This window comes from Drosophila biarmipes, chromosome 3R (assembly GCF_025231255.1).
Source record: "Drosophila biarmipes strain raj3 chromosome 3R, RU_DBia_V1.1, whole genome shotgun sequence".
In the NCBI taxonomy this organism is placed as follows: Eukaryota; Metazoa; Arthropoda; class Insecta; order Diptera; family Drosophilidae; genus Drosophila; species Drosophila biarmipes.
The window spans coordinates 16044123-16055004 of record NC_066616.1 but is presented as its reverse complement, the minus strand read 5'-3'; the positions used below and the strand labels follow the sequence as shown (position 1 = coordinate 16055004).

Sequence of the window (10882 nt, the reverse complement as noted above, 5' to 3'; positions counted from 1 at the left end):
TGAAGGAAAAACCCTGAAAAAGGTTAACCTTTAAATATCTTAACCTCTGATAAGTAAACAACATCAAAAAGTTATTCCATCAAATATCTACAACATATTCTAACAAATATTTAAAAGACATTCTATCAAATATATAAAAGATATTTTTATAGAATATCTAAAAGATATTCTTATCAAATATTTAAAAGATATTCTATCAAATCTCTAAAAGATATTATATCAAATATCTAAAAGATATTCTATCAAATATCTAAAAGATATTCTATCAAATATCTAAAAGATACTTTTATCGAATAGCTAAAAGATATTCTTATCAATATCTAAAAGATATTCTATCAAATATCTATTGATATATACAGGCATATTAATAACGGACCTCTTCGTTTCAGTTACTGAACATTAAACTAACCCCACCTTTGATCAATAAGAAATATTTAACAGCCACTCGTTAAAAAGTTTAAAGTATTAAATAAAACACCCATTTGTTTTTGGGTTTTCTGTATGTTTATATAATTTATTAATATCTTTATATATATAATTTGTTATTTTGTATATTTATAAGCATTTCATGTCTGTCAATGTGTGTGTACGTTTATGAGTTTGGTTTGGTTTCGGTTGAAGTTTGGATTATGTTAACATTCGATTAAAGTATAAATAATTTAACTAATTATTTGGTAATTGCTTGACACACATCTTACGCATAGCACTATACTAACACTGATTGCCCTGGCCCCGAGGGATCCCGGCGTAGCATATCGAACTTAACCTAAACTTGACCAGCAATTCAAAGATTCAAAAGCTAAAACAAAAACGATACTAGAAACCAAGCGCCCCACACTATCCACTTGCGATCCGAGTATATGTACATGGTGTGGGGATTCGTTAAAGCCTAAACTTATTGAGCAAGAGACATTTAAATGTACAAGGAGCTTGAGTTGTCTGCTATGTACAGGGGATTTTTAGGAACGAACTATCTTAAAAACTTTGAAACCAATTGATGTGGTTTGGCACGGCGTGGGGAAAGACCATCTTGATATGGAACCATTGAAATATCATTCTCTTAAATTCTTAAATACTAAAGATTCCTCTTCGAAAATTTCTAGAGCTTTAAAATATTTTGTCCCTAGAGGTCTTCCCTTCTCCGTGCCTCCCACTTGGTTGGATTTGGGCTCAGTAGGCCTTTTGGTTGGCGGACTTGTCCGCGGCAGGAGCAACTGCCTCCTTGTGCTGGCCGGGATGCTCCTTGCTGTCCAGGCAAAGGCCGCCCTTCGACGGGATTCCTGGCGATTCCTGGGATTCCTGCTCCTCATCCGCCTCCACATCGATGGCGGCATCCTCGTCGTCCAGTTGTGGGCGCTCCTGCTCCGAATCGGAGTCTATGTCCGCCTCCGCCTCCGCCAGGGACTCGCAGCCCAGGAAGGGGTAGCGCGGCAGGGGCGGCTGCGGCGGATGGGCGGCCATGGGATTGGGCGGCTTCAGCAGCGACATGGGCGCCGCCAGGCACCCCCCCACTCCCTATACCAGCGAGGAGAGCGGTGGTCGCGGCGGGCTGGTGTTCCGTGCCGCCGCATAGTACTGCATGGGGTGGTGGTGCGGCGGTGGTGGGGGCACAAATCCGGCCGTTGTGCCATCGTGGTAGAGCACCGGCACCCGCACCAGTCTCTGGGCCGCATGCGCCATGTTGGCCATGTTGGCCGCCTCCAGTTCGGCGGCCAGCTGGCGCTTCCACTTATTGCGGCGGTTCTGGAACCAGATCTTCACCTGCGTTTCGGTGAGACGCAGGGAGGCTGCCAGACCCGCTCGCTCCGAGGAGCTGAGATACCGCTTGAGGTCAAAGGTGGACTCCAGCTGGAAGACCTGGGCCCGGGAGAACACTGTCCTGGTTTTCTTCTTCCTCTTCGAGTTGCCATCGCCGTGGGGGGAGGAGCTGTCGGAGGGTCCATCCGTGCCGTCGTCCTCCTCGATGATCTCCTCGCCCTCGTCGTCGGACTCGTTGGAGCTGCCCGGCAGCAGGTATCCGCCATGTGAGCCGGCCAGATGCGTATGCGGATGGTGGGCCAGGCTGCTGCCGCCGCCTCCGCCGCCGCTGCTGCTGCTGCTGGTGGGCGTGGTGGGCTGGTGGGGATGCTGGGGCTGTGGATGCTGTTGCTGCTGCTGCTGTGGATGCTGTTGCTGCGGATGCTGTTGCTGCGGCTGCTGCTGTTGCGGATTGTGGGGGTGGTACAGGGGGTGGAGTGGGTGGTGCGAGGGCGATTTGCTGGCCTGGTTCGAGCTGGCAGTGGTGTTGCTGTTGTTGTTGTTGTTCGGGCTCATGGAAGTGGGCGAGGGGGGATTCTCAGTGGTGTTCGTGGAGGAGCTGTCTGCAAAGAGAGAGGGAGAGAGAGAGCGTTAGAAAGAGAGAGCCTGGCGAGCGGAGAGCTTAAATTGTATTAGTTGATTTGTCAGTCTCAGTGGGTGGTTGGGTTGGCCTGGGGTGGCTTTTGGGGTGGTTCCTCCGAAGGGTTGCTGCTCCAAGATACTGTATCTGTGTATCTGTGTGCAGAGATTTAAGCTGCAACACTTAACCTCACACTTGTCGCCCCAGCTTTTCCATTTTTTTTATTTTTTGTGTCATTCTGTGATTGCTGTGCGGGCTCCCAGAGCGCAGACGCCGAGAGTGTATCTACGTATATATCCATATATATATAGGTATAAGCCCAAGCCATACCCATACCCATCCCAGTATAATATAGCATAGCAATCCCTGCTCTGTCTGCGCATTAAATTACCATTTAAAATGGCTGTCAGTCAGCTTGGCCGATTTTCTTTTTATCGAAGCTTTTAGTTTTGATCTCATTTGAAAAGTTTAAATTGCCGTAATTTGCCTTGAATGGATTTCGGGCAGCAGAAAAAAATGTAAATCTCTTAATAGCACAGAGAACTTTCAACTAGCCGTGAGGCTAGTGGATAGTCGACAAGTGGAGTGGCAGCAGCGGCAAAGGTGAAGAACTTAAGGCCAATTTACATGAACAAATGCAATTGCAGCCACTCTTAATGCCGAAGGGGCCAATTAAACGAGCTTAAATTGCACTCCCTGATGTTGCAGTTGCACTTGCCATTGCAGTTGCAGTTGCAGTTGCACTCTACACTCAACTGCGAAACATGTCAAACGCTTTGTCCGTAACTCGATACTCGATTACAAATTGCAATTAATTGCAAATGACGATTAAAGCAGTCGTCTCACTTGGCTTCCATTTCACCGGTGTGTGTGGGCGAGCTTAAGACATTTGCCTAGTCCGCTTCTGGGGCGAAATTCTTTGAGGCATTAGCCGCTAACTCTGAGTAGAATGCACCGGCATTCCAGAGCACTCACAAGAAACGCTTTATACTCGAGGACATTCTTGGCATCCAAAAAATATTCAAAAAATTACCAGAAATAATATAGAACGAAAGAGTTATGTTGGTTTTAGATGGTTTATCAATATTTTTTCAAGCCCTAGAGATCAGTTTTTTTGTATTCAGGCTTTTAAAATCCTATGATTGTTGACAATTAAAAGCCGAAATTTAACTATTAATATTTCAATTTGGATCGCATAGACACTGCTTTAAGGATATTGTAGTAAGATGAGCCACGTGTTTACAAAAAAACTCTAAGGATTCCGGAAAGAATGATTTAAAATGACTACTAAATATGTTGCCGTATGCATGTATAAATAATAAATTGTATTATTTGTTTAAGCCAAAGAGTCTCTAAGCTATACAGAACTTTTCTTGCAGTGCACTTTGAGGAATGGCTGACCCATCACATTCCTTGCGCAAAAAAAAGGCGGATGCATCGGGTGCTAAGCCGCTGTGGCATGTGCTCAGTACAGTTCAGTTCATTTGAGTTCGGTTTGGTTGCGTTCGAATTCGAACGTCTTAATTTCAGGGAAAGGCGGGGAAAGCTGGGGAAAGTCGGCAACTCCGTTGGCTGCTTTTAATCAACTTACCATGGGTGGGACTGTGGAAGGGCAGGCGCTGGGGGGCCCAGGGCCATCCGGGCGGACACAGGGCGGCATAGCGACCGGCCAACGCTCCCCACTGCGAGATGAAGCCCAGTCTGCAAGGAGAAGCGGAAAATATTGGTTAATAACGCCATCAATTATGCATTCTGATGATTGCCAGAAAATCAAGACGTGAAAAGGCCCCCATAGCAAGACTGCGAAATGCGGGCCGAATTTAAGAGGCCATTAGGCATTTACCATTTTGCCGTCGGCCAAAAGTTGTTCAGCCTAAGAAAGTTGAAGCATCAAAGTTCGCCGGGGGCAGGGAGGGGAAATCAAGGAGGCTGGCGACCCTTAACAACCCCATAACTGACAACAGCTGTTAAGAATTTGGCCCACTCAACCCTGCCTGCCGAGGATACATATATAGGGATGCACAGGAAAAATACTCGGGAGCTAAGAAAATTTCTCTACTGAACTACATTTACCGAATCGTATTATAAAAATTATATTCTTACTTTAGATATTAAATATTATATAACATTACACCCTTGGAAATCAGTTTACACATCTGAATATTAACTGAAAATATACTCTTCATAGTTATTTATGTGAATTTGGAATCTGTGCTTTGAGTGGATAGCCCTATATACGGCAGTATTTTTCTATCCGTGTATATGTGTGTGTAACCTTGTTAACTTACTGGCTTAAAAGCATCTTTATAAATACACTTTATTTATTTATGCTGGCAAGACGAAACACTTCTCGTTGTAATGTGTTCTATATTCGCATCGAGGATACTTACTTGGGGTGAGTTCTCCCCGGATTTCTGTGTTTTTTGCTCGGACTGTCAAAACAGGCCGAATGTAATTGGCCAGAGTTGCTTTTGTCTCTCGGATGTGATTGATTAACTGGGTTTTCATTCACCCTCTTTTAAGCTTCCCACGCACCCACTGAACTTTGGTGTTAAACGTAAGCCCCACGAAATGCGCCGTTCTCACCGTTCTAAAATGCCAGTTTGCACTAAACGGCATATGGTGTGTTATACGGCATGCCCACCACCCCTTGGGCTCGTTTTGCCTTCGCATTTCGCTTTTACCGGGCGGTTGGACTAAGCTTTCCCCGCAAACTTTGACCCTTTGGGCAGGTGACCCGTGGGCAGACTGTGATTTCTTTTCGAGGGTGCCACTGCAACCCAACCGCCTCAGGCAGAGAGTGCAACACGGACGGGTGGGTGTGTGTGACATTAACATTTAGTTGACCTCTTTCGCTGCGGCCAAGGGTGCATCAGGTGTGGAAATCAATAGCCAGGTGGGTGAGAGCCACTCTCTCTCTGTTTTGCAGCCGATTCCCACCCGCCAGCAGTAATGATTTTCAATTAAGTTTACTTTCAGCCGGGCCCGGCAAATTATGAGGAGGACTCTTCAGGGGCTTCCCCAAGTTGCCAGCTCAAATCACTTCTAATGGGCTTCATGTTTACAGCGGCAATTGAGAGAAAGCCGCTTTGGCTTTCGGCTAGTTTCGAGGCAGCCGGGCCAGAAGCCGGATTCAAGCCCCAAACAGCCGCAAAAAGACGAAAATGGGAGGAACTCCTCTCAAGTTACCAGCACGAAAAGAAAAATCAAGAGGTAAAGTAAATGTTTTTTATCGATATTATTTGTCAGTCAAGGAGAGTCCACATTTTTGTGAATATATTTCTTAAGGGTGATACCCACTGCATTAAAAATCTTTAAAAATGTATAGAGTCCTTAAAAAACTTTTCCTTCTGAAAGCCTTTTATTAAAAAAAAAATTCTTTATAAACCCAAAAGTATTTTAAAATCTGTTTAAATATATTATGAAAATTATTATAATATTTTTCTTTAATAAGATAAACATTAGTTATAAATTCGACAGTAATTTTTGATCCCTAATATTATATAAATATATTTTTTTCCCCCCAGTGCACCCATCATCACCGAAGGACCCCAGGCAAGACGCAAAAAGGACAAAAGAAATTACCTCAATTACAGGGCTAATTCGGAGCCATGTTGGTCGGCAGGAAAAATCAAAACAAAAGCTTGTAGCTATTTGCTCGACTAATTACGCAAATCAAGAGCTCGACGCGGATAATGAAATAAATACAAAATAAAGATGCCCCCGGCGAACCGCGGACAGCTGGGTATCCATTTCCACGACCATTTCCATTGGTGTCATTCTGCGGCGGAAGCGGACGGCCATGTTTTAAAAGTGGGTGCGCCCGCCCCGCCCTGCCCTGCCCTGCCCCATTTTGGACCCTCGTAGACCTCGCAGAACCCCCAGTCACCCCCGGCTGTCAAATGGGCGGTGGTTGATGCATTCGGTATTCAGCTTTTAATGAATTGTTTGCGGTTCGCGCTTTGGGCTCCTTCTGCCGGCTCACCCATCATAATTCCTCGTCTTGGGATCCCTTTGTCCGAGGCATAAAAGTGGGCTATGCAATTGAGTTGTTTAACATGGCGTTGAACATGGGTTTCTGGTTGGGTCGGGGTTTCTGGGGGCCTGTCTCTGCGCTTTGAAGTCCCCGGGCTATCGGTGGGCTCCTTCTTTGTCCCGAGATCTAAGCAGAGTTCAAAGTAATGTGTCTGAATGAATGGCAGGGGTTAAGTTAAGCAAATTGCGGCAATGACTACTGGAATCAACCAATTCAAATGGCATTGCCCGCACTTTTCGTACGAGTAAATGTCGCATTACCGGAATTGATTTAAATAAATACATTTGAATGGGAGTCGGAGTGATCTCCAAAACCGCTTAGGAATCGCTCATGCATGAGAGATTTGCACACTCTAATTGGTCCATCCCGTGCGGGACCCTCCCCCTGCCAGGGAACCCAAAGAACCCCTCCCGAACCCGGGTATTTGCTTTACATTGTTGACATTTAGCGGTGCGGGTTTTCGAGGGGTTCCTGAGGGGCTCTCGACCTGGCCGCAAAGTAGGCAAAATATTGAACACTCGAGTGGGCAGCGAACTTTGCTTTTGTCATTAAACGGGATTATTAGCAATATTCCAGTGCCTGGGGAGCGGCTTAGGCCATATCCCACAGTTCGGAGACGGCTAAGCCAAGAATAACCGAAAATGGTGACATTTGTAAAGAGCATGATATTGGGTTTTCACTATTCTTTGTCTTTTCTGGCGATTTACCACCATGGGAAGCCCCGCCAAATGACACGTGACCAGTGAGCAGAGAACACAGGGAAAGTCAAGCCTCAGATCCAGATTGGATGCATCCGAATATGTTTTGATTAAATTGCGACCATAGAAATTCCCACCGCACACCATCACGATAAGGAATCAAAAGCATTTCACCACTAAACGCTAATCCCCCGACGCCGAGAATCAGATACAGATGGAGAGATATGTGATGGGATTGGTTCGGCCTCAATTGCGATTGCAATTGGATTGTAATTACTCCTGGCCATCTATATATATACCTTGTGTGTGTGTGTAATTATAATGTCATCGTCTGCTTTTTGCGTCATCCAGGGAGAAAAGGACAATGCAGGAGCACCCTTTCCGTTCCGTCGAGCCATTGTTTCCAGTCCACTCACAAGCATATCGGGTTACACCTCTTGAATGGTTTTTTTTTCCAGCTCTCTGGAACTTTTCAAAGACCCCCTCCTCCTGCCGAAAGTGAATCGTAATTAAGTACAGACTGAGGAGAAAGCCCAGGCCCAAGGACTAATTAAAAACGTAAGCGCAACTGTCAAAATAAGCGCAGTCTGGGGGAGAAAGTGTGCTCAGACTTTTAAACGATCACTCAGCAATATTTGTATGCCCCGTGGCATTAATCATTCCGGCTGATGATCAGCGATAAGCCAGTCACATAGGCAGCCACACGTCAGCTGGGCGAGCGCCAAGCCGCAGGAGGCGACACTTCTCGGAGGACCAGGTCCTTAATTGGGGTAACCACGCCAAAGTCGAGCGGATGGCATGGGGTGCAGGAGGGACAGTAGCGACCCTCGACCAACCTGACTGACTTCCCTTATCGAGGCGATCAGCGGCGCGGCACGCGTAAATGAAATGAAAATGATCATTATTAAAAAAGAACACAGGGGACTTTAGACTGGGGGAGGCCCGGGCCCCTCTCATAAAATAAAAGTGCAACTTATAAATTCTCTTCGTTGTTTTTTAATTCAACACATGCGTTAATCGAGTCGGCTGGAAATTCGATCGCTCGCATACGAAATGCAGCATTTCGAAAGCCGGCTAAGTGGGGTTAATATGCCAAGGTGGGTGATATGAAAAAGTATATATGCACTTGAAGAAAAAACTAAATGCATGGAAGGTGTATAATAATATTCATAAGCATTGAGTATATTTTCAAAATAATATTTTACTATGGACAATTTATATAGAAATATGTTTATAACTTTAATAAATCGCAACTATGATTCCTATCTAGATGCTTTTCACAGTGCATATTTTGTATCAATAGCTTGCATTCGCAGGACAAACAGCTGTAAGAACCTTCTTTTTTGTGGGTCAGTTTGGAGGGTCTGAGGGTTCATTCATCGAGCACTCACGTTTTGCATACTCGATACGATACTGGAGCATTGTCAGTCCGTCAATCAGTCAGTCAGTCAGTCGGCTACATTCAGAGCCGAAACGGTGCATTGAATTTCATCTGGCAAATGTTATGTAACTCGATAGGCTGACCAAATTGCCGGGCAAAAAAGCCTTAACCCCCACCATTTTTCTGCATAAATTCGAGGTCACCCAGCGCCCAGTGCAACTGAACACTGGGCCATTGGATTTGGTTTTATCTGTCTGGAATCGTTAGGACCTTCTAGGGACAATGGACGGGTACTTTGGCCATTTGCATCCTCACCCACTTAATGTCTCGTGTAACGCTTGCCCAACAATTTTCGGTCTTATCGACCATCTCCGCCCGGCTACCTTGGCCGTCCCGCTCTTCTTTTTGTGCACTTCCTGCGAAGGGATTTGTGTCACCTTCCTTTGTCTTCCCCTAGGACGATTATATAAAATTGGCCCAACCCGAGGGCGAACAAGTGGAATTGGGATGGCAGCCTCTTTGGGCTCATTGAGGGAAGGCTTGACTTTTTGGTTTCATCTGGGTCGACTACACTGAGCCACAAATGGGTGCAGAAGGATACTGTGTTCACGAAATCCATCACTCTTTTCTTGAAATGGTATGCACTACAATTTTGTAAAAATTTTCATATAAAACTCAGAAGATATATAAAGACTCAGTTTAAAAAAATTTATCTTCAAACATTTTGGAAACGTTAATATATAGTTTTTGGGTAATGGAAATATCTTTCTAAAACCTATGTAATAAAACTCCCTAAGAAGATCAGTTTTCTGAACAAAAATGCACTTGAAATTTGTTTCTTTGGCGCACCTTTAAATTACATTTACCCATATTATATATTTAAAAGAATTGATTAATGTTTATAAAAACTCGAATTTGATATGACAAAACAAGTTGGGAATTATAAGAAATCACAGTGAATAAAAGAAGAAGAACAAAGAAGATTTCACCAATGAAATGAAAATCAAGGCGGGAAAATGTTTAAATATTATAAATTATATTTAATATTCCTTAAATTACACTATATAGACGTTATCTGGTGTTTTTTTCCAAGAAAACTTTTCAGATTTTTATGATAGTTTAAAATGCTTCCTTCCAGTCTTGATCAGGTTCCCCTTTATACTAATCCCCCTGTAGAAATGGAACGCATTAGCTCACCTGGACAGCATGGCTGCATCCTGTGGTCCGCCGGCTCCTGGTTGCGGCAACTGCGGAATCGGGGTTATCAGGCCGGCGGCGCCGTTCTTCTTGGCCGGCTCGCTGCGACTGAGAATGCTGGAGATGGAGAAGCTGGTGAATCCGTTGGATCCTGTGGTGCTCTTGCCGCCCCCGCTGCTCCCGTTGCTGTCGTTGCTGTTGTTGCTCAGGTTGGCCGCCGCCGCGGCCGCCGAGGAGCAAGTGTTGTTGTGGTTGGGGGCCTTGCTGTTGTTGTTGTTTAGGCTGAGCGCCTGCTGCCCCAGCTCCTCGCCGCCATTCCGCTCCGGACTCTTCAACGGCGGACTGAGCCGCTCGAGGTGTTGCTGCTGCACCTGCAACTGTTGCTGCTGCTGCTGTTGCTGCTGGCTGGTGGGCGTGAGGGCGTGCTGCAGCAGGGCGGGATGTGTGGCCCCGTGGGCGGGATGCAGGTGGTGGCCAAAGGTGTGGAGCGCATGGTGCAGGGCCACCGGATGACCGCCCAGGGTGCTCAGGTGGTGCTGCAGATGGTGGTGCAACACCGCCGGCGGAACGGCTCCGCCGCTGGGGCTGTGATGGAAGTGATTGCCATTGCCACCGGAAGCGGATGTGGTGGGCGTGCCGGCGGCCGTGTTGGGCGTATTGGAGCGATGGGTGGGCGTGGCGGGCGGCGAGCTGCCGTCGGCGGAGCGGGCCGGCGAGCGGGCCAACAGCGGACTGTCGCGGGCGGCGGCGCCCAGAGGACTCGGCTCCGGACTGGAGACCACACTGATGTCAACTTCGGCCTCGGAGGAAGACATGGCTTGCGATTACTTGCTATTTATTTTATTTAATTTACTTATAGTTCAGTTGGCTTAGCACTTTTGTTCTTCGGTTTTCACTTGTCCGTTTCATATATTTTAGTTGGAAATCTGAAAGTTTCCTCACTTTACTCGTGGCACGAAAAACTCGTTAGGGGAAAACGCCGAGCGCTACCGTTGGGAGAAACACGTCTGCACCGTTTGATCAACGTTTCGCATTTAAATTCAAATGCGGCTGTTAACAGACGCACAAGTCCTGAGTCCTGTGTTCCGAGTCCTTCGTCCTTTCCCTCTGTGTGTGTCTGTGTGTACCCGTGTGTGTTTGTATAGAAAAGCGATCGTTTAGTGTTTTTATTGTTTCAGTCTCTGGATTTTTAA

General features: G+C 46.0%; 2 protein-coding genes across 2 annotated transcripts; both read right to left on the bottom strand.

Moving 5' to 3' along the window:
- Window positions 1-497: 497 nt before the first annotated feature.
- On the bottom strand, window positions 498-1488 carry LOC108031103 (uncharacterized). Its single transcript, XM_017104314.3, has one exon. The coding sequence runs from the start codon at window positions 1486-1488 to the stop codon at window positions 1171-1173; it is 318 nt and encodes a 105-aa protein (XP_016959803.1). The 3' UTR covers window positions 498-1170.
- A 27-nt stretch (window positions 1489-1515) lies between these two features.
- Window positions 1516-10882, bottom strand: LOC108031102 (homeobox protein Hmx). The gene is made up of 3 exons (XM_017104313.3): window positions 9690-10882; window positions 3969-4078; window positions 1516-2360 (listed from the first exon to the last, which is right to left on the bottom strand). Exons 1-3 carry the CDS (start codon window positions 10502-10504, stop codon window positions 1516-1518), a joined length of 1770 nt encoding a protein of 589 aa, XP_016959802.1. The 5' UTR covers window positions 10505-10882.

Coding starts and splice junctions, on each gene's coding strand:
- LOC108031102 (XM_017104313.3), bottom strand. CDS start 10,504: ATGTCTTCCTCCGAGGCCGAAGTTGACATCAGTGTGGTCTCCAGTCCG. Junction 4,079..9,689: donor GATGCAGCCATGCTGTCCAG/GTGAGCTAATGC, acceptor TTCTCCTTGCAG/ACTGGGCTTCATCTCGCAGT. Junction 2,361..3,968: donor CTTCCACAGTCCCACCCATG/GTAAGTTGATTA, acceptor CTCTCTTTGCAG/ACAGCTCCTCCACGAACACC.
- LOC108031103 (XM_017104314.3), bottom strand. CDS start 1,488: ATGTCGCTGCTGAAGCCGCCCAATCCCATGGCCGCCCATCCGCCGCAG.